General features: G+C 50.4%; 6 protein-coding genes across 6 annotated transcripts; 4 read left to right on the forward strand and 2 right to left on the reverse strand.

Moving 5' to 3' along the window:
* Positions 1–75: 75 nt before the first annotated feature.
* N7496_008444 (uncharacterized protein) lies at positions 76–1,048 on the forward strand (the record flags this gene model as incomplete). Its single annotated transcript, XM_056701363.1, has 3 exons — positions 76–381; positions 488–888; positions 982–1,048. The coding sequence occupies 3 exons, from the start codon at positions 76–78 to the stop codon at positions 1,046–1,048; spliced, it is 774 nt and encodes a 257-aa protein (XP_056553426.1).
* A 773-nt stretch (positions 1,049–1,821) lies between these two features.
* N7496_008445 (aminoacyl-tRNA hydrolase PTH2) lies at positions 1,822–2,533 on the forward strand (the record flags this gene model as incomplete). Its single annotated transcript, XM_056701364.1, has 2 exons — positions 1,822–2,143; positions 2,229–2,533. 2 exons carry the CDS (start codon positions 1,822–1,824, stop codon positions 2,531–2,533), a joined length of 627 nt encoding a protein of 208 aa, XP_056553427.1.
* Positions 2,534–3,410: 877 nt separating this feature from the next.
* Positions 3,411–5,423, forward strand: N7496_008446 (U4/U6-U5 snRNP complex subunit SNU66; the record flags this gene model as incomplete). Its single annotated transcript, XM_056701365.1, has 1 exon — positions 3,411–5,423. The coding sequence occupies one exon, from the start codon at positions 3,411–3,413 to the stop codon at positions 5,421–5,423; it is 2,013 nt and encodes a 670-aa protein (XP_056553428.1).
* Positions 5,424–6,825: 1,402 nt separating this feature from the next.
* Positions 6,826–8,460, forward strand: N7496_008447 (Aspartate aminotransferase; the record flags this gene model as incomplete). Its single annotated transcript, XM_056701366.1, has 5 exons — positions 6,826–6,945; positions 7,054–7,132; positions 7,228–7,868; positions 7,941–8,288; positions 8,359–8,460. 5 exons carry the CDS (start codon positions 6,826–6,828, stop codon positions 8,458–8,460), a joined length of 1,290 nt encoding a protein of 429 aa, XP_056553429.1.
* A 1,737-nt stretch (positions 8,461–10,197) lies between these two features.
* On the reverse strand, positions 10,198–11,586 carry N7496_008448 (DUF3176 domain-containing protein; the record flags this gene model as incomplete). The annotated part of the gene is made up of 1 exon (XM_056701367.1): positions 10,198–11,586. One exon carries the CDS (start codon positions 11,584–11,586, stop codon positions 10,198–10,200), a length of 1,389 nt encoding a protein of 462 aa, XP_056553430.1.
* Positions 11,587–12,406: 820 nt separating this feature from the next.
* N7496_008449 (Highly reducing polyketide synthase sdnO) lies at positions 12,407–22,589 on the reverse strand (the record flags this gene model as incomplete). The annotated part of the gene is made up of 11 exons (XM_056701368.1): positions 12,407–12,509; positions 12,566–13,521; positions 13,573–15,177; positions 15,231–17,343; positions 17,395–20,172; positions 20,233–21,110; positions 21,166–21,395; positions 21,454–21,466; positions 21,528–21,810; positions 21,865–21,992; positions 22,059–22,589. The coding sequence occupies 11 exons, from the start codon at positions 22,587–22,589 to the stop codon at positions 12,407–12,409; spliced, it is 9,618 nt and encodes a 3,205-aa protein (XP_056553431.1).
* Positions 22,590–22,628: the final 39 nt, after the last annotated feature.

Consider the following 22,628-nt stretch of genomic DNA (forward strand, 5'->3'; position numbering starts at 1 on the left):
GGCCATCTATCTTCATCATTTGGTCTGTCCTATCTCTATTGATCCCAGCTAATTCGCCTGCCCATAGCCATCAAGATGCGTTTCACCTCGTTCATCACTCTCCTCCCTGCCCTGGCTCTGGCACAGGAGCAGGTGCCCCTCGCCGACCGCGTGCAGGGCTGGTTCAACAAGGCTAAGAACCTTGTCCCCACGGCTGTCCCGGCTGAGCCTATCCAGAAGATGGCTGAGAAGGTCTCGGAGAAGCGCGTCACCCCGGTGACCATGCAGAACTGGCAGTCCATCCTGACTCCTGCCGAGGACGCTCAGGACTGGTACATCTTCGTCACTGGTGGCAACAAGACTTGCTTCGGCCGCTGCGATGTCGCCGAGAAGGCTTTCAATGTAAGAAGTATCCCCATTGCGCGCGTATCCCTCTGAAATACCGCGTCGTTGAACCCCCCAAAGCATCAACGGAGCACGTAAGCTAACCCTCCATCGCGGCTCTTAGGAATCCGTCCTCCTCTTCGCTGCCGACCCCACCTCCCCCAACCTTGGTCTGCTGAACTGCGAGGAAGAGCGCGTTCTCTGCGCCACCTGGTCCGCCGGCGCTCCCTCCGTCTTCTACTTCCAATTGCCCCAGGCCCAGCCCGAGGGTCAAGAGCGTCTCCCCACTCCTCTCCACGTCGTGTACATGAACACCACCACCGTCACCCCTGAGGAGCTGTACCAGGTTCACTCCAAGAAGACTTTCGAGAAGGTCGAGGCCTACGAGGGTGCCCTGCACCCCACCGACGGCTGGCTCGCCCAGTACCAGCTGAACGTTCCTCTCGGCTACGCCATCTGGGCGATGGGTGCCGTCCCCAGCTGGACCTTCATGATTGCCATCAGTTTCTTCAGCCGTACCGTCATGTAAGTGCCATTCTTTGGGTTGATCGTCGCGTCGACGCGTCTAATCGCGTCACGAAATTACATTGGGCTCTGCTAACCATTCTCATGATATAGGGGCCGCCGTATGGCTAACGTTGGCACGCAACCTCGTCGTCCTGCTCCCGCCGGAAGTGCGAACTAGAAGGGTGTCGCTTTTCTTTCTCAATTATACCATGCTTCCTTACTTTTGGGTTGTAAATAGTGGCTATTGATGGGTCCAATGCATTGGGTGATCTTGTCCCCTTTTTTCTGTGGTTTGCTTTTGGTTTATGGCTTTTCTGGCACTGGCTCCCATAGGTAATTTAATTGATTTGATCCAAGTTGAAGCGTGAACACGTAGGAAGATAGTTTCAACGCGGTCATCGCGTGTATATCAGGTGGTTCTGCGTCAGGTGCAGGTGGAGTGGTCCATCGAATAGGCCATACCTACCTGCTAGTTGTGGATAACGTCAGCATTGGTACCTAACTATCTCTATGAGATTTGTAAGGTCCTCTCAGGTTGAATCAGCGGGCATAGTGCTCTAGATCTTGAGGTGTTGACCTATGAGTTACTTTGTAACCGCTGTGCGGCTAGATAGTTACATAGTGTGGCTCGCACTCGATATATATCTCGACAGGGACATCTAGGATCGAAGCTCCATTTGTATCATATGTAACTAAATCCGTAATTCTAGATCAATTAAAGAGGTTACTAAACATGGGTTACAATACAAACACCAAAAAATAAAAGTCCGATTTATACTAGTGTAGATTAACTCGAGCTCTTGCTAGTCGCGGAGCCTCTGCTGGTCGAGGCCGCGGGAGGCGGCCAGGCGCGGAGCAGAGCACCCGATTTACTGGAACTTGGCGCAACACAACCTCAACCTCGACAATTCTCCCCCAAATACCTACCCCCTCACGCCCTCACAGACAAAAATGGCGGCTCCACTAGATCGCACGTCCCCAACGACAGCTGCCTGCGTGATCGCCACGGCCATTGTTGCCGGCGTCACAGGATACTTCATCGGGCAAGGCGCCTCGCTGGGCCTTTTCAGAGAGAAACAGGGCTGGCCCAACGGCTACGATGTGAAGGTCCACAAGGACTCCTCCGACGAGGAATTTGAGGGAGAAGACTCCGAGGACGAGGAGAGCGACGAGGAGGACGAAGGCAACGGTGAAGAACTGGCGTCCTTCAAGGAGAACGAGGAGGAAGTCAAGCTTGTGCTGGTCGTGCGGACAGATCTGGGCATGACCAAGGGTACGTCTAATTCTACGAAAAAGAGATTTTAAGCCTCATCGCGAGACTGGAAACATCGACTGACTCTGTTCTTTTGCGCTTCTAGGTAAAATCGCCGCCCAAGCTTCCCATGCTACCCTCGCCTGCTACAAATACTTCATCACCCACCAACCCGATTCCCCCATCCTGCGCCGCTGGGAGCGTGGCGGTCAGGCCAAGATCGCGCTGCAGATCAAGTCGGAGGATGAGCTGCTGTTGCTCCAGGCGCAGGCGATGAGCCTCGGGCTCTGCGCGCGCGTTATTCAGGATGCTGGGCGCACGCAGATTGCCAGTGGTAGTCGCACTGTGCTGGGTGTTTTGGGACCTAAGAGCGTTGTTGATGGGGTGACGGGACACTTGAAGTTGTTGTAAACTACGAATGAGATATGATACACATCCGTCTGTGTGATGGGACATGATTATGATCTTGATGAATACTGTACAGCTTTGCGGCCGTATATCAGTTCCTCGGGCGACCAGCTAGAACTTTGCCGTAGCTTTCGGTTTGCCGATGCAGACCATCAACCCAGTAGGATTTTGCAGGTTGCAATTCGCATAGAGCTTATGCTGATAGCAATAGCATACACGCGAGAAGATTCTTGCAGTAATACTATGCCCACTTGAGAGCATGGCTGACGCTGAATTCCACTAAGCGCATCTACACAAAATCAAATCTACCACTCTGTAGGCTACGGAAAGAAATGTTGGCTGGTCATGGTTTATCCCTAACCTCACAGGCCAACGGCCAGTCGGTAAAGAGGGGTGGAATATGACGCCGTCCGCAACCAGGGCCTCAAGCCGAGCTCACCAAGGCGGGAGCTCAAGACCCGAGGGACACCCGGCGCAAACACTTAATCTGAGATCTGTCGACAGGAAACCGTAAGGGTGCCATACATGTTGGAAGATGAGTGGCTCCAAGGTCGTCGATCTGCCCAGCTCTCAACCGAAACACAGAGATGCCAGTCAGACTGGTACTCCGTCAACGGGAATGCTGGACACAGATCCGTGGTTGTAAGAAGAAAAAGAGAAAGAGAAGTGCGGCTGGTCTGCTATTTATTGGCAGGAGAAATTTCTGGAACTAGTCCATTTCGGGTATAGCGTCTCGAAATGGTCCAGGTCACATGATGATATCCCGGGCGGCGTTATCAGAGGACCCAGCAAGCACCTTTCATTTCGAGACAGCTTAGATTATTCAACTTTCATTTTCTCTCCTCTTGTGTCGCTGTGCTCGCACACACTTTCTGTCAAGATGGCGGACGCTCTTTCCATCGAACAGAACAATAAAATTCGAGTCGCTTTGGGACTCAAACCACTCCCCGTCCCTGGTGCTGAAGCCGACGACGCCACCGGTCCGCAGTTCAAGGACGACGCGAGCGCAGACGACTCCGACGAAGAACCCGCGAGCACGATAGAGACCCGACAAGCGCAGGGCTACGATAACTGGAAGAAACTCCAGGATGAGGCCGACGCCAAGAAGAAACGAGAGGAGAAGAATGCTGCCATCAAGAGGGCGCGTGACATTGCTCAGAGAAATTTGAAGCTACAAGGCGCTACCCTCGGAGAATCCGATGGCGCAGATCTGGATACCAAGGCATGGCTGATGCAGTCCAAGAAACGCTCCAAGAAAATCGAGAAAGAACGGGCGCGCAAACTTGCCGAGGAATTAGAGGAGCGCGAGCGCGCTGCGGCTACCGAGTACACCGCCGAAGACCTGGCCGGTATCAAGGTCGGACACGCGATTGGCGACTTTGAGGGTGGCGAAGATCACATTCTTACCTTGAAGGATGCGGCCGTGGATGACGAGGAAGAGGGTGATGAACTCGAGGATATCAACCTGGTTGAGAAGGACAAGACTACGGAGAAACTCGAGCTCAAGAAGCGCAAACCTGTATATGACCCTACCGCCGAGAACCAAGGAATCCTCGCCCAATACGACGAAGAGATTGACGGCAAGAAGCGAAAGAGATTCACTCTTGATGCAAAGGGCTCGACCGAGGAGGAAAGGCAGGCCAAGCGACAAGAGGTTTCGGCGGGCTTGAAGAAGAGCGCTCTCAGTCTTGAGCTGGAGCCAGAAATCCAGACCTCAGATTACATGGACATCAGCGAAGTCAAGATTAAGAAGCCCAAAAAGAAGAAGAACAAGACGACAAAGCGAGCCGCGATAGACGATGAAGGTCTTTTGCCTGCCGAATCAACGAACGGATCATCTATGGAAATCGATTCTACAAACGGAGCACCAGTCACGGCTGCCCGGAAGCCCATCAACGAAGACGTTTCTTTTGCAGATGATGATGACCTTCAGGCTTCACTTGCACTCCAGCGACGTGCTGCTTTCAAGAAGCGCAAGAAGATGCGTCCAGAAGACCTTGCTCGCCAACTTCGTGAAGAGGATTCTCAAACACCCATGGACACAGACACGCCAGAGGACGGCGCCGAGGAACCCGGTCTGGTAATTGACGAGACCTCAGAGTTTGTCTCTAATCTACAAAAGCCCACTCTCCCCGAGCGGGAAGAACGCCGAACTGCGACACCCGCTGCCGAGGCGGCCGCCAAACCAGAAGACGAAGAGGAGCCCGAAGACGTGGATATGGAGCGGAGCTACAACGATATTGAAGATGAGGAAGACCTCCAAGAACGTCTCAAGCGCGAAGAGTCCAACCAGGCCGCGCAGGAACTCACCGGAACGGGTCTGGAAGAAGAATCTACATTGGACCAGGGTCTCGGTGCTACACTCTCCATGCTGCGGCAACGCGGTCTCGTCAAGGAGACCGACAGCAGCAGCTCGAACGCTCTACTTCGCGATCGCCAGCGCTTCCTACAGGATAAGCTCAACCGCGAAGCCGATGCCGAGCGCCGTGCCCGCTCACAGCGTGAGCGTGACCGTGCCTCCGGCAAATTAGATCGCATGTCCGCCCGCGAGCGCGAAGAATACGCACGCTGGGAGAACAAACAGCGCGATCAGCAAGAAGCCCGACAGATGGCGGAGATCTTCAACCGCGAGTACAAGCCGGATGTGCAACTCAAATATACGGATGAATACGGACGCTCGATGAACCAGAAGGAGGCGTTCAAGCATCTGAGTCACCAGTTCCACGGCAAGGGTAGCGGCAAGATGAAGACGGAGAAGAGGTTGAAGAAGATTGAAGAGGAGAAGAAGCGGGAGGCGATGTCTGCGCTGGATAGTAGCCAGCATACGGGTATGAATAATGCCATGGGCCAGCAGGCGCGTAAGAATCGGCAGGCTGGTGTTCGGTTGGGTTGAGGGTTGAGACTGTGTTGCTTGATTTGTATTGTATAGAGCAGCGAGATGACCAATGATATTCCCCCTTGAACAGCTGCACAGATTTGTTTACTGACACGTACGGCCTATGCCCTTGGGAAGGCGGGCTGGTTCCTTCGTGTCATTTATTTTCCTTTTAGCTTCTTAATTGGATGCTGGAGTAGGTTGTTCAAAGCTTTTTAGTAGACTAGACGAGAGCAGAGTATATAGATCGCTGATAATAATACAGTAGGAAGGGTAGTCACTCCCTATTGTCCACTATTCTTCTATCTAGCTTCGAAATTGCACTCTAATTACATTCGCAAGATGCAAACAATAACACTCCTTGAAAGTCCAAAACCGGCATAAACTATGTTTTCTGTTTATGAATGCGGCTAGCTGTTTCCGTCATGTCCTGCCGACCCTCCGCGTTGGCTACGTAATAATAATTAACTGGAGATACTGGAATTGTCGGGGTTCTCCAGCCGTCGATCAGACGTCTCGGTCTCCGCGTGTGGGGATGGGAGGTTGGGTACTATGGAATAAAGTCCAGACAGGCTAAAACAGTCGACGGTGTACACTGTACAGTTGCTAAAGTACTTAGTACATACATTCGTGTCATCCCGGCTATTTTCGTCACCCTATTTAACCGAGTTTTAAGCCCTGATATTTTGCCCTGGTTTTCCCTGACACCTATAATTGGATAATCAATTAGAATGAATTGTTCTCAAATGGCCATATAGGGGGTGAGAAACCTTGAAATATCAAATTACTACCCCTTCTGGGTAAATTGGTCCTTGAAATGCTTGCATTCGGGATCTGCCCGCACGACGGATTTTACCCCAACTCTGTGCGTGAGGGGAAATTCTCGGGTGGAGCTTTTCGCCCTTATTCAGCTCACCGGGGCTTGACATCCCGACATGGTGCAATGATGATGTCGGGGAGAATAGGGCGAGACCGTGTTTGGGACTGAAATGTTTACACTGTAGAGTGCTGTAGGTACACAAGGGAGTGATTCTAGAGTGTATAGGATATGGTATTCTACCTATCAGTCAATTGAAATGCTAAGGACTAATGGATTATATCTAATTCTATTTAACTATTACTGTATGATCTACCACACGGAATACTACTCCTGTGGGAATCCTAAATCCTGCGGAGGATGCAACCAATCCGACGGGATCGGCCTCGCAGATGTCGCCGGGCGGTGAAGTAGACGTGACTTCGGAATGAGTGAAACCCCACACTCGACGAGAAGTACCCGATACTTCCCTTGAGTATCACATGAGTCAGGCCCCAAAACACGCAGCATCTCCGATTTCTTCTCCGGCTTTTTCTCTTTCTTCCCCCAGCTTTTTTACCTTCTTCCTTTCCCCTTCTATCTGCTCTCCTGTCATTCCACACAATGCTCTCCACTCTGCGTGTTGCCAGCCGCTCGGCTGTTGCCCGCGATGCGAACATGCGCACCGTGATCATCGGTGCTAGACATGCCTCGGCCTGGTCTAACGTGCCCCAGGGTCCTCCTGTAGGTGTCAATCGATCAACTCTAGAACTTGGAGTGGACAGCATTGGAAATACGATTCAATGCGACTCTATAAAGGATCAATGCTGATGCGCAGCTCGCCTGCTTTAGGATGCCATTCTCGGTATCACTGAGGCCTTCAAGGCCGACTCCTTCAAGGAGAAGATCAACCTGGGTGTCGGTGCTTACCGTGAGTCCTCCACCATCGATTTGCGAAAGCTGGGAAATCAAAACAGTGGAAGAAATACCATGGATTGCTAATTCGCGCGTGAATTTCGTGATTAGGTGACGACAAGGGCAAGCCTTACGTCCTGCCCTCCGTCCGCGAGGCCGAGGACAAAGTCGTTGCTTCGCGCTTCGACAAGGAGTACGCCGGCATCACCGGTGTCCCCGCCTTCACCAACGCCGCTGCCGAGCTGGCCTACGGCAAGGACTCTTCCGCCCTGACCGAGGACCGCCTCGTCATCACCCAGACCATCTCCGGTACCGGTGCCCTGCGCATCGGTGGTGCGTTCCTGAAGCGCTTCTACCCCCACGCAAAGAAGATCTACCTCCCCAACCCCAGCTGGGCCAACCACAACGCCGTCTTCAAGGACTCTGGCCTCGAGGTCGAGAAGTACCGCTACTACAACAAGGACACCATCGGTCTGGACTTTGAGGGCCTGATCGCCGATATCAAGGCCGCCCCCGAGAACAGCATCATCCTGCTGCACGCTTGCGCTCACAACCCTACCGGTGTTGACCCCACCCAGGAGCAGTGGCGCCAGATCAGCGATGTCGTTAAGGAGAAGGGCCACTTTGCCTTCTTCGACATGGCCTACCAGGGCTTCGCCAGCGGTAACGCTGACCAGGACGCTTTCGCTCCTCGCCACTTCGTCAAGGAGGGCCACAACATTGCTCTGTGCCAGAGTTTCGCCAAGAACATGGTGAGAAATTATCCGAATGCGCCGCAGAGCTCCAAAGTCTGTTCATTTTGCTAACGTGATATGTTTAATCAGGGTCTCTACGGTGAGCGTGTTGGTGCTTTCTCGCTCGTCTGCGAGAACACCGAGGAGAAGAAGCGCGTCGAGTCTCAGATCAAGATTCTGATCCGCCCCTTCTACTCTAACCCTCCCATCCACGGTGCCCGCGTCGCCTCCACCATCATGAACGACCCCAAGCTGAACGAGCAGTGGCTCGGTGAGGTCAAGGGCATGGCTGACCGCATCATCGAGATGCGCTCCCTGCTCCGCAAGAACCTGGAGGAGCTCGGCAGCAAGCACGACTGGTCCCACATTACTAGCCAGATCGGCATGTTCGCCTACACCGGTCTGAAGCCCGAGCAGATGGATGTTCTCGCTAAGGAGGTACGTATCGCGAAGCCTTCCCCGTTTGTCAATTCCTGTGTGATTCCTAGCATACTAATATCCTCTCCAGCACTCCGTCTACGCCACCAAGGACGGCCGTATCTCCGTCGCTGGTATCACCTCCGGCAACGTCAAGCGCCTGGCCGAGTCCATCTTCAAGGTTACCGGTTAAACGGGTGAAAAGGAATGCGCAAAGGGGAAATTTCTAAACGGATAAAGAAGCGAGGCAAAAATGTGCGAACGAAACGAGAACGGGCTTGCATGTTATGGGAGGAGCTTCTTGGATGGCTTCTTCCTCTTGTGTGCGCCCTTGTACTGATATCTAATGTCTCTGTGTTTTATATTTAGCATGGTTCGGCTTTAGTCCATTTCAACTGAGATTTTGGATTGGTCATTTACTTCCAAGGTTTTGTTGTAATCTAGGTGACGGTAAAACTGCCCGAGCAGCTCCCTGAGTAACCTAATCGCTCGCCCTAATGCTCAGGCTGATCGACCCTTTGATCTCATTTTACCTCTTCATTGGATAAGGTCCTTCGACGCTAACCGTACTGCTTACTGGCTGCTTCGGATGTTCCTGGGCCAGGGTGGATCATAGATGAATTTGGTCTGATGGCGAGTGATTGGAAACTTGACGTGGCCACAATCAGCGCAGTATTTTATGGAATGACACGAATACTCACGGTGTATTATCGGGAGAGATGGCGGATGGACTAGTAAGAACTACCTTCATACCTATTTCACTGTTATTTAAGACTTGTGACCCTTTGATGACCTAGCTTAACCCGTTTCCTAAGACGAGGCTTGGCGGTATCGATATTCAATGGATACTGATGGCCACGCGTACAGTGGGTGTTCCTATGCATTTATTAACCGATGTAACAATCAAGAACTTAATAGCTAGTATCCGCGGCCTCCCGCGTAGATCAGCCTAACCCGGTGAATTTGACGATTCCTTTGCTACCATTGATGAGTATAGATATACCAACCTAAAACTATGCTAGCACCGTATTTAGCTAGACCTGAATCGATCGCTTTTCCAGAATAGATCGCCATCACTTGTTAAAATAGCAGTGTCACGTATAATACTATTTCTTACGGGAAACTGGAAGAAACCAGTGACATCTGTGCCATTTCATGAACATCGCCCCGCAATCAATCCTTCTTCGAAAGCACTATATGAATTGTGTAGACCTTATACATATCATGACGGCAAGACTGCACCCCCTTCATCATTTCTCCTGTAAGACAAATCGGCCCCTTATATCAGAATACTGTAGGTGAACCTTCATGGAACCTGCGGAGGTCTCCATCGTACTAAGTTCAAAATTTGGACCCCGGCTGATCAATATATCATCCTCTAATCCATGATAAATGGTCGGTAAGCTAGAGGTCTTCCACAAATCACCGTTTTGCCTGCGATTGAGCATTATGGTTGACACGAGTAGCACAGCAGAAAGTATAATAAGTGTTGCTGGAAGGGCCATCCATGGCCAATGCACCTTGACGTAAACTTCTGGAATAATTGCCGTGCCGTTAATGAAGTCCGTGGTATGGGAAAGAGCCCACATAGTCATCGATGATGCTATACTCCGCATGACACCTTCAAGGCCTTTTCTCGTGATTCGATCAAAACCATCCAAGGCCTGAACCTCTCCATTTGATTGTGTGGGATCCCAATATCTGTCGTATTCTGGCGTCTGCCTAAACAATTCATCGATTGTTTGCGTATTTCGTAAACAATAGGGTTCCTCTTCAGCCCAGCAGAATGTGCTGAAATTCCGGGAGCCAATGAGATACTGTGTAATATCTGGAATGAGATCCTCGACGTGACAAAACGCAAAGGCTTTGCCACCCATCCCAGTTGGATCTCTCTTATCTTGCTGGATAGAAACCGGTAGCTCAGGCTTCGTCAACCAGCTCGAGTCATTGAGGCCGCCAATACGCGTCTGAGGCTGGGGTACTCCCCCCATTGGGTCCAGCAAGTGTCGTAGAACGCCTGGCCCTCCTCAAAGTTACGCGATATGTATTTATACCAGATTTGACCAAACTCCGGAGGGGAAATACCGACTTGTGGTACTCCGTTCGTGAAAGAGGAATTATGAGTTCGCGAACATAGAGAGAGGACGCATTCCGTCACCTTTTTGATTTTGAGACTCTCCTCTGGACGGAATACTGCTTTCCCGCCAGCATCTTGATCAGTAGTCACTATATCTAGTTCGGCAAATCCAATGACCAGTAAGGGGTTCTCGATTCCCAGAAAGGTGGTGTTGAGTGGAGGCCCATCAGTGAACAAGATTTGATTCGGCAGTTTGTGTATCTGCCACACAATTATCCCAGGGAGAGTCATTTGATACAGCCCCCCGTCCTGCAAAAGTTGAAGTCGTGTATTAGGTGAGTACCCATGAGGGAGAGAGACGGTGCAGTTTATCGACCACCGCTCAGTGATGTTGGAGTGAAACCCGTGTCCATCAAATTCGTAGGGGACGTTGTTGCAGCCCACCAAGGTGGCTTCGGATGTCACATCCTCACATTTACTGCAGTAACCGACTGATTTAAATGCTGGCCAGGTACAGTTGCTTGAGGGACAGGTGAGATAGTCTCTCTCATAGACATCAGTCCATATGCCCTGCATCTGAGCATCATAGAAGCCACCCAGAATATCTTCAAATGCCGTATTTGGACCTTGGTCATTGTATACTGCATACATTGAACGAACCTGTTTTGCTGAAGGAAACGAAGACAAATCAGGCACTTGTCTTAGAGGAAATGTCATGACAAGTTGTAGAAAAGGCTCAAAGACCAGGGCAAGTAGGGTGATCAGTGCTCCTAGTGACGCAATAGATAGCCCCTTATGTTGAAGCAACATGATTGCAGAACCCCAGGGGCCACGGGTGGCATCATCGAATAACTGCATATCCCGGAGATGCTTATCGGATTTCAGGAACCAGATCCATTTCAGTTGACCCAGAGATGAACCGACGGCGAAAATCAAGGATGACTTTGAAGCAGTTGCTAGGATGGAAATGACAGTATTGAGAGTAAGATCGTGAGGTAGCGAAGGCGAGGGCTTTTCATCGTATACGAAGACGACGACAGAAAGCGCGATGAAGCATATACCACTAAAGCTGATCGCTAGAATCTCCCACATCCAGGTATCGGATGTCAGCGAGCGCCAGGGGGAAGTTACTTCAAGTAGACCAGGTATCTGAAGATTGACACTCCGAAAGCTGTCAGAATCAGATCTAGACAGCTCATCCTTCCGGGGGTCGGACAGCTTTGGAGCTCGATTCCATTTCATGATGCACATACGCTATATCGAATGAATTTCAAGTTAGCAAGCCCGAAGTTCATTATAAGTATTAATTATTTAGTTCTCCTAGGCATATTGCCTTGGCTTCGAGGAAAGGCGGAGCATTCTCTTGTATCAGCCGCAAAGCAAGGGGTCGACCTAGGGGTGTAAACCTTCATACCAAGTTGTAACGCAGATCTTAAAGGTAGGCTTGATTCAATGTTTTCAATTGTACCAAGGCCCCACCATTCTACCATCTATTTTATTTATACCTACTTCTTACCAGACTATGAATTCAAATAGCTATTGATATACCTGCATTCAATCCATAGTCTTTAGCGTCGTGGAAAGTAGCTTCCACGATTATAGCCTGATGGTTTTGAGAAAAACGGGAAACTCCACAGTTAGATCTTTAGATTTAAAGTAAACCTGGTTACAAGGTGACTCATCTAGACGAACTAGGATGAGTGAAGGGTGAGTAGACCCCTGAGCAACCCTGAGCGGCCATGAGCGCTCAGGGAGTAATTCATGATCACTCGGGGAGCATACGTAAATGATGGGCAGAAATAGACCACGTGAGAAATCGATGACGAAGATTATAGTAAAAACGACGCTTAAACAGCGTCAAGAATAGCCACTTTCGGCGTCGAATTTACCGTTATCTACCGTTGTGATGTAATTGCGTGGCGTATTTGATGGGGTGATGCGAATGGAAATTACAATCTTCCTCATAAATGTCATTCTTGGGTGCCTTAACATCACAATGAACACGAATGACTGATTACAACAAACTCCAAAGACTCGCAAGCCCACTATAAAACACAAAAAACTAGCTCGACTCTACCAGTGTCTTAACAAGGGCCGTAGCCTCGTCCAGTACTTTCTCAAACCTGGACACGTTGCCTGTAGGGCCAACAATAGAAAAGCGTGCCCTAAGAAAAGAAGGTTAGTTCAAGCTTCTCATCATCTCCAGATCAATGGAACTCACTCTTTCTCCCCAATCGAATAGCAAATCCAAACACCCTCAGGATCAATCAAGGCAAACGCCGAATCCAATGATCCACCATCCGTCAACCCAGACATAATGAACCGCGGATACGTCCTCAGCCAAACGGGATCCGTAAACAACGGCGCCAACTCCTCACCAGCCGGCCACATACCCTCCAAAACAGTCATAAGCCTGAAGTAATTATTTCCCTTTCCAGAATTCTGCAGACCAGCTGTATACTCATTCGCAGCGCGGATGAGCATCTCACGCCGCTGTGTCGCAGGAACGTCTCCGTCCGTTGCCGAGTCGCAGAATTGCGCTACGGATGGGAGGACACCTTGGAAGATCTCTGTGCGACCCTTGTGGAAATGCGCCATCGACATTGGTTCCCAGGAGGCCGGGTTGTGGCCAAAGTAGAGTTTGCTGGCTAGTTGGATTGTAACGTCGAAGACGGATTTAATAGGACACCCATGTTCGGCGAGGAAGTCTTTGCCGAAGTGTGAGAGCGTGAGGTAGCCGTATTCACGGCCGGAGGTGGTTTTGAGGTGTTCATCTCGCACGACGAGAATGTGTTCGTCGATGTTGGGTGTTGTGGTGAGGGTGTATTCTTCGAGGACTGGGTGGAATCCGTTGGCTGTGCCGTTTGTATGACCGCTGGTTTGGCTGGGGATATGTGCGTGGATGGATTCGTGGATCCACTCGTTCATCCGGTGGACTGTTAGACCGTCAATCATAGTGTGTTCGACTTGGTAGCCTGATGAGCCGTTCTCGAAGATTATGAACTGGAGGCCCTTGTCGTTCCATCTGTTGAAGCCGTCGCCTAGGTAAGCCCTTCGGATTCGCTCGGAGCTGGTTGTTGGTGTGCCGTCATCGAGGCAGATGACGAAGGCTGCTTGCTCGATGACTTGGATGCATGCTGCGTTTGCGTCGTTCATGGAGATGAGCTTTTGGCGGAGCTAAAAATTGTTAGAATAGAATTTGTTGCGATGAAGAGATTGTGAACTTACCGTGGCCCAGGAGTCTCGGTTATCGTTAGTCAGTATGCTTGTCCAGAAGCCCTCATCTTGAACGCTCTCCAAGATCATATCGAAATGTGCCTTGATGGAGGAGTATGAGACAGCTTCGGAGCCGTTCTTGAGCGCCACCTTGAAGACATGGCCGCGGCGGAGCACGACGCAGTAGTCGTTTCCAGGGTACTTTCTCATACGATCAACTTCAAGCTGAGGCTCACGAGTGGTGTTGAAAAGCCATTGCCAAGAATCCATGCAAGATGGGATATGGAAATACCAATGAGGCTCCAGAGTCCCAGCATCTACTGCCTCCTTGAATCGGAAAGCCGTTGTCGCGATGAGAGCAGCCCTTTCTGCTTGAGGATGGGGAACTGCAGCGTCATGATGTGTAGCGAAGAAGCTTGAGAGTGGTACCAAGGAGAATCGCTTCCTGAGGAATGTCGCATCTGTCAAGAAGTCGACCATCCAGTTGTCTACCTTCGGGTCACTCGACATGTTGACGAGTTTCTCGTACATTTGACGTCCCATGCTTCCTGGCTGTCCGAATTTCTCAATTGCCTGGCAGAGAGCTGTGTACTCCTCCTCTGTTGCGAAATGGCGAGTACTCTTTGAAATTGAGCTCAATGCTTCGTCTAGGTCCATCAATGGCTGTTTGGGGAGATCCTTTGCGTATCGACAGCATTCAAAGCTGTGGTTTGGACCGGAGGGTACTTCAGCCACTGGCTGCTCAGCTGGTGTCTCTTCAGGCTCGTCTGAGCTGGAAGGAGTTCCACGCAGCTCATCGCTCACCAACTTCGAACGTGAGGTAATTGTCTTTGCCAGGGCAACCACGCTAAGGGCATCTGCAATCTCTGATGTCTGCAAAGTAACTTGGAATGTTCGAACCATCCAGTTCTTCAACTCAATTGAGACCAGCGAGTCAAGTCCGAAGGCAGCGAGTGACTGGTCGAGATTGACATCTTCGATCGCGCGGTCCATGAACAGAGCGAATTTCTCTGCAATTGCCTGAGTGATGATCTCCTCAGCTTCGGCAATGGAAGCGGCATTCCGAATAGCCTTCTCCGTGTCTACCTTGTTGGACGCACCATCACCAGAGCTGTTCTGATCCGAAAGATAGGGCACTTGACTGAACATCGGGTTACTGAGTCCAAAGGTGTCCTGCACCGTCTCCATGGACTGTCGATCGAAGCCCATGATTGATTGAACACAGTCATCGAGTACTGCTTGAGGTCCCATGGCATACTCGAGGACTTTGAAGAGTTCCTCAAATTTGACCAGAATTGCACCTTGACGCATCAGCTCCTGCTGGCGGATGGGCAGAGACGTGATGGCATCGGACCCATCAATTGCACCGAGGTTAAGGGAAATGTAGCGGGTGTGGGACTTTCCAGCATGCGCATGGGCGAACGCATCCTGGAAGGCATTTCCAGCGGAATAATTGGCTTGGCCAGTCTTGCCGACGATACATGTGATGGAGGAAAGAGTGATGAAGAAGTCAAGTGCAGGGCCTTGGAAGCTGGAATGCAGGTTCAAGGTGCCTTGGGTCTTGGGCTTGGTAGCGGTCAGATAGTCGTCCGGTGTCATGAGCTCGAGAGGATGATCCTGGGAGTTTATTAGTTTGTGAACTTTATAGGAGGGGAAACTATTGTGCTTACCCGGAGAACCATGCCGGCATGGATTACACCCTTGACGGGTGGAAGAGTCTCTTGACAGATAATCGCAGCCTCAGTCATAGAGGATTCGTCAATGATATCGCACTTGACAATGTGCAATACTGCTCCAAGCTGAGCAATATCAGCCTCGAATGTCTGTCGATCATCATCGGACAGAGACCGACGAGACAGCGTCACAATGTGCTTTGCACCATGAGATGCTAGAAGCCGGCAGATTCTCTTACCCAGATCACCAAGACCACCAGCTACAACGTAGGATCCCGAAGGGTCCAGTTGCAACGGCTCGGGCTTAGCAATCACTGCTTTCACGAGAGCATCTGCCTCAGCTTCAACGACAACCTTTCCTGTGTGCTTCCGAGAAGCAATCAAGCGGAATGCCTCCTCAATGTTCGAGATAGGAATCGCTGCAACAGGAGCCACGGGTGCAAGAATGCCTGACTCGAACATTGACATGACCGTTTGGAACTCGTCATTCATCCGTTCAATTTGACTCTCGAATAGGACTACCAGATCGACGGCTGCGAAGGTAATGCTTCGGTCAAACGGTGCCATGCTGAGGTGGCTTCGCTTATAGATATCCGTTTTGCCAATTTCAACGAATGTTCCAAGACGAGCCAAGCATTCCCAAGAGTCATTCAGCCATTCACCAGAGAGGGAGTTGAGAACGACGTCCACTCCCTTGTCGGCTGTAAGACGCATAATTCCATGTTTGAATGTTCTCGATCTTGTCGAGAAAATGTGATCCTCGGGAATGTTGTACCGGTCAATCAGTAGCTGACGCTTGACTGCACTGCCGACAGTTGCGAAGATTTCAGCTCCAATGTGTTGCGCGAATTGAATTGCCGCTTGACCAACACCACCGGATGCTGCATGGATCAGGATGGTTTGGCCCTTTCGGAGACGAGCCACTTCAACGATGCAGTGGTAGGCTGTCATGTAAATGATGGGAATTGATGCACCGACAGTGAAGGTGATCGAGTCAGGGAGTCGACAAGACATCAATCCCTTGACTCTGGCTCTGCTGGTGAAGGGCTGGGCGCCAACGCCGGCAACTCGGTCTCCCACATTGAATCGGCCCTGCATAGCTGAACCCACAGCTGTGACAATACCGGCGACCTCTCCGATCATGTTGACTCCAGGAAGCATTTGACCGAGAGCAATAAAGACGTCTTTGAAGTTGACACCGTATGCCTTTGCTTCAATCTCGATCTCATCGGCGCGAAGAGGCGAGGCCAGAGTCTCGTCTTCCACGAATCGGAGACTGCTCAAAAGACCGGGCGTTTCCACGTGAAGCTTCAAGCTGCGGCTGGGCTGGTGATAAGGCAGAGTGTCCAGTCGATCATCTCCGACGGCTCGGTCGATCCACTCATTGAACTTGGTGTCAGGCTGAACTCGAGGAATCAAGACAGCGCCGTTCTGAATCGCAAACTCATGTTCATTGGACTGCTCGGTCCCAGAAGCTGGCCAGAAGGAGCTCTCAGCAATGTCCAGAATCTGCTTGAAAACCTCAGACCCAGAGTTCGCAAGATCTTGTTGTATGTCGATGGTGATGAACTTGATCCCCTCGTTTTCACGTCGAGCCACACGCGCCATACCGTTGATGAGACCCTTTGCAGCGTTGCCATTCTGAGTGACCTTTTCTTGTCCGCTGATCCAAAGGAGAGACTTGCTCGTGATGAAAAGAGTCTTGAGAGTCTCGAACTCCTCTGCAGATGGACTTGACAGAAGAGCATTCTCCACGTCGTCAAGAACGATGTAGGTAATGTCTTGTTCGATGGCCTGAGGATCTAAAACACCGGTTGAACAATCAAAGCCCCTTTGACTGAGAGCAGATGAGATATCCTCGGCGAACTTTGCGAATACCGGAGACCATTTGCCAAATGAGAGGACCTTAACGCATTGCGAAGGTGCAGTTTTGTTCACCTCAGTCTGGTTCAATGCAGTCGAGATGATCATGGCAGATCTGGACTTTGGACCATCGTTCTCATTCATCACAATATCGGTGCCACTGAATGAGCTTTCCAGCAGCAGATCGTGCCATTGTGACTCGGAGAGTAGAGGACAATTCTGGCGATCATCTTCAGCAGCCCACCACCTGTCAAGTGTTAGCGAATTGCTGTTAAATATTCAAGTCAATGGTACGTACCCTGGCAAGACTCCAAAGATAGTCTCGATGGCCAATGTCGGTGGCCGAATTAGTTCAACCATAACTAGTTTTCCACCCGGCTTCATCAACTGACGAACCTGATTCAACGAGGTTGTGACGTTCTTCACGGAATAAAGGGTGTTGGCTGCGATGATCATGTCGTAAGATCCAATCTCGAAGCCCTGATCCTTGAGATTATCATCAAGATCCAAAGCCTTGAAGTCCATAGAGTGCCAATCTTGGAAAAGAGGTTTCGCGCGCTCCAGGGCCGCCGAAGAGCTATCAGCGAGGTCGAAGTGGTCAACCATGAGTCCCTCTGGACGATCAATTGCACGCAGCAGAGCAACAATCCCATCTTCCATACTAGCACCAATGGCGAGAATTCTCATGTGTGGCTTTTTGTACACAGCTGACTTTAGGTAGTTGACCATGAATTGATGGCTGTTTGAGAAAAGGTCATCCCCGCAGAATCTCGACAAGAGATTGTCTTCCCGCATCAGCTCACTGGCGTCTATTTCTCCATTTAGAAGGGAGACCAGGTTGAGCCCGATACGGGATAGCATCAATCCTTCAAGACCGGAGATCAAAGACCTCTGAAGGATGAGTTCCTCCTCGGAAGAAGTCAATCCTTTCAGCATCGACTTGTATACCTCAGACTCCCTGGAAGACTTCATCCACTCGAGAAGCTTTGCAAAATGAGGGGTAGTCACCGCTGGTGCCTCCGAGGATACCTGGGACAAGGCCTCCCGAATGTAGATTGCCGCTGCGCGCTCATTCAGGGCAATTATTTGCTCAAATGTCAGCTTTTCGGTGATTATGACGTCTTCAGTGGTACTTGTTGCGGTAGTGAGATGCTGTTCCGTTGCAGTTACATCAACTGCATCCTGAAGCTGTTTCGCGTTTAGGAAAGACGCATCTGGCTGCCACTGCATCCGATAGCTCATCTTGCGATGGAATGGAGTCTCTTCATTCTTCGTTTGAGCTTCTCCAACAGCTTTCAGCTGCCAGTTTTGCACATGCAGGACGAGAGAGCGTTCTCCATCTTCTTTCTGTTGGAATGCGTATGTGTTTCCTGATGCTGAACGCGTTCCCTCGGGATTCATCTCGAGAGCGACGATCAGTTCATCGGCAGGGGTAGATGTTATATCTGCTGAAATGATGATATCTCCAAAGAACGTCGCCATAAGTGGTGCGTTGCTGCACTCTTTCTTGAACAAAACTACCGCAAGGTGATTCAAAGAGTCCAAGAGAGATGGGTGTATCACATGTGGCTGTAAGAACTGGCGAGGCATGCAGGCTGGAACATCGGGGACCTCAACCTTGGCCCAACCTTGATGGTGTCCTAGTTGCATCTCGGTCATGCAGGTGAAAGTCGAGCCGAAATCATTCCCAGACTCACGAAGGTCACTGTAGAATTTCTCAGGATTGATGGTGGCATCAAAGTGACAGGCTTGCTGGATATCTTCGAATTTGCGTTTGTGGGATGAAACCAGGAATTCTTCCTCTCGGGTGCCTTCAACCTCGTCAACCTTGGAACTCATGTCAACAGTGATGAGTCCGGAACAATGCTCATTCCATGACCCAGATCCCTCAGGCGAGTATGAGAAAACTCTGAATGTTTCCCATCGACTGCCATCGTTGGTCTTCATACGAGTCAGGGTAAGTTGAACTTCCACATCTGGGATGAAGCTATCCGGTCGTTGATCTGGAACAATGATAGGCTTGGAAAGAACCACATTCTTGACATGGAACTTGGATATCTCCCCCGAGGTCTTCCGAAGCTGGACGAGTTGTTTCATCGCTTCGATGGCCATGCAAATGTATCCAGTTCCTGGGAAAATCATGAAGCTATCGACAACGTGATGCCTCAACCAAGGAAGCGCATCGACATTGAGATGGTACCGCCATCTCGGCTCATGTATAGTGCTCCCAACATCCCACAATCCCAGCAGGTCATGGTAGGGGAACTGACGCAGACGATGATCCCGACTGAGTCGAGATTCGTACCAGTAAGATAATGAGTGATCCCAGGGGTAAGGACTCAGATCGCCGATTGTAGTCCAACGCTTGGCCTTGTGCAAGGCAAGAAGCTGCTCAAACTGGATACCGCATCCAGATTCGAATAGCTTGCCAACCAGCTCCAGAACTGAGTGTAGTGCATGCTTAGTTCGGACAAGTGCAGATGCGTAGGAAAACTTGAAGGTTCGGATACTGAGTTTGGCCATGATCTGCCTGATGGGCCCAGACAATGCACCATGAGGACCGATCTCTGCAAAGAAGTTGGCAACATTGCTGGACTGTTTCGAACGTGCCATGTCCTCGGCCAAAAGTTGAAGGGCATCGCTAAATCGGACCTTTGACACCAGATTGTCTGTCCAGTATTGAGGTCCGAAATTGGCAACCTTCTTCTCCCCTGTCACGGAGGAATAGAAAGTAACATTGCTTCGTGGTGTACCGGTATGCACATGCTGCAAGGACTGGAGGTACTGGTCCGCGATCTTCTTCATGTGATGAGAATGATAGGCCGTGTCCACCTTGAGCTTCCTGTTGAAGATGGATTGATCATTCAGAATGGCGCTCAGTTCGTCAATACCAGCTTCATCTCCAGATATCGTAGTGCTATCCGGGCTGTTGGAACAAGCCACTGTGACAAGGCCATTCTTCACCTGCTGGATGTATGGCAAAATCTCGATCTCGCCAACTCCCACGGCCAGCATGGAACCCTTGGTCGAGTTTGCCCTTTTGGCAGCAGTTGAGCATAAACCTCGTCGGTACGCACTGGATCAATAGTCATTAGGTCAAATTTCATCTTGAAAAGCCAAAGGATAAGAAACTCACATTTCAATCGCAGCCTCTTGCGTTAAGGCCCCAGCCGCATAAGCCGCACCAATTTCTCCCGAGCTGTGACCGCAGACATATTGCGGGGTCACACCAAAGGTGGCAAGCAAATCAACCAAAGCGACTTGGATGGCTGTCGTCAAAGGCTGAGATAACTCGCTGTCACTCACTCTGGAGGATTGTTCGTCCTTTGAGAGCTCCTCCACAAGACTCCACTCAGAACCAAAGCTTTGGATCAATTTGTCTGATTGGAGAATCGAATCTTTGAAGGCAGAGTTGACGGCCAATAACTCTCTTCCCATGGCATACCATTGCGCTCCCTGGCCCGTGAAGACAAAGGCAACGGAGACAGAGTGTGGAAGCTTTGTGATACGGAGACTCTTTGGCTCCAAAGCAGAAACGAGTTCATCCGGGGTCGAAGCAACAACACTCAGCCTGAGTGGCAGGAGTGATCGTCGAACGTTCAAAGTGTATGCAAGATCGGAGAGGTAGTCTTGCTCCGAGGCCCTAGTAGAGATCCAGCTCTGCACATTTTTTGCAGCCTCAAGAAGAGACTTTTCCGAAGTAGCGCTAAGCACAAACAACTGAGGATTGGCTTGAGCCTTCTCCTCGGGGCTGGCATGGCTCTCATCACCGTTTGATTGATGAGCGGCATCTGCAACGCCATTCGGGGTGTCTTTGATTTCAAGATCATCTTGAACTCCATTTGAGCCTTCATGGATTGAGTTACCATTCACATCAGATTCATTGAGGTCACGGGCTGGAGCTGGTTCGAGAATGACGTGTGCATTAGTTCCGCCGTAGCCAAAACTATTCAAAGACACCCGGCTGGGCCCAGGTTGTTCTGGCTGGGGCAAAGGAGTAAGCTGGACAGGGATCTAGAAAGTATAAATTAGCTTTCAAATCCTCCTTTAACAGACATATCATCCTCACCTTGATTTTCCGCTCGTCAAGCTTGAGACTTGGCTTGGGTGTTTCAAGATCCAAGTTTGGCGGGATGAAACCCTTCTTCACAATCATGATACCTTTGATCAGGCCTGCGATACCGCTGGATGCTTCCAAATGTCCAATATTGGATTTGACGGATCCAACATAGATATCTGACTTTCGTCCAGCCTCCTCACAGAAGACCTGGTTAATAGAGGAAATTTCGGCATTGTCACCTGTTTTGACTACATTAGCTCACACAAATAGAACTGAGAAATCATCTTTTCTGCGCACCTGCTTGTGTGCCCTGTGAAGAACAGTTAGCTTTAATATGGCAAGATGTAAATTGGAAGTAGAATTTGACTGACCGTTCCGTGAGCTTCCACATATACCGTGTTCCGAGGATCCACGCCAGCAGAAGAGTAGACCCATTTCATGAGAGCGGCCTGCGCATCTGGATTGGGGAGTGAAATGCCTGCTGTTTTGCCGTCCTGGTTCAATCCAGAATTCCGAATAACCGCATGAACAGGGTCACCAGCTGCTATGGCGTCGTCCAGGCGCTTGAGAATAATCGTGCCAACGCCTTCACCTCGTGCATAACCAGAACCACGGCTATCGAAGACAAAGCATCGGCCGTGTGGATTCACCATGCTATCAAAAATCAGTACCCCGAGGAAGGACTTCTTCTAGAAATAGTAGTCTTACCCAACTGTACTCATTGCGATAGCCTGATCCGGATGAAGAAGAAGCTGTGTTCCTCCTACAATGGCCATGTTTGACTCCCCGGTCCGGAGATTCTGACAAGCTTGATGCAGGGCAACCATACTTCCAGACTACACAAAGTTTGAAGTCAGTAACTTGGGGGAAATACTCCTCAAAGGGAAAGATTATGTGCTTACACAGCCCGTGTCCACCGTGACAGATGCGCCCTTGAGGTCAAAGAGGTACGAGATTCGATTCGAGACGACAGCTTCGCCCGTTCCAGTAATGTGAAGCTTCGTAATTTGGGGGAGATCTTTAAATCCCATGCGATCATAGTCACGGGCATACAATCCCACGTAGACACATGTGTTGGAGCCTTTAATACTTTCCAAAGATACTCCAGCGTTCTCTAGAGCTTCGTATGTTGTCTCCAACAGGATTCGCTGTTGCGGATCCATTGCATGGGCTTCATATGAGGCAATGTTGAAGAACTTGGCATCAAATGCCCCAATGTCTTGATCCAGAAAATAGCCACTCTTTGAATTGAGTGACTCTTTGGCTTCATTGTGTGGGTGATAGAATGACTTCCAGTTCCAACGTTCTGCAGGAACTTCACCCCATCCACTGCGGCCTTCTGCGAGCATCTCCCAGAGCTTCTCAGGGCTGCTAGCACCTCCGGGGAGTCGGCACCCCATGCCAATGACGGCAATTGGAGTGTGCTCAGACATGATAGGCTAGTGTGAAGGAATAGGTATAATTTTGACTCA

This window comes from Penicillium cataractarum (genome assembly GCF_028827025.1).
Source record: "Penicillium cataractarum strain IBT 29864 chromosome Unknown utg000007l, whole genome shotgun sequence".
In the NCBI taxonomy this organism is placed as follows: domain Eukaryota; kingdom Fungi; phylum Ascomycota; class Eurotiomycetes; order Eurotiales; family Aspergillaceae; genus Penicillium; species Penicillium cataractarum.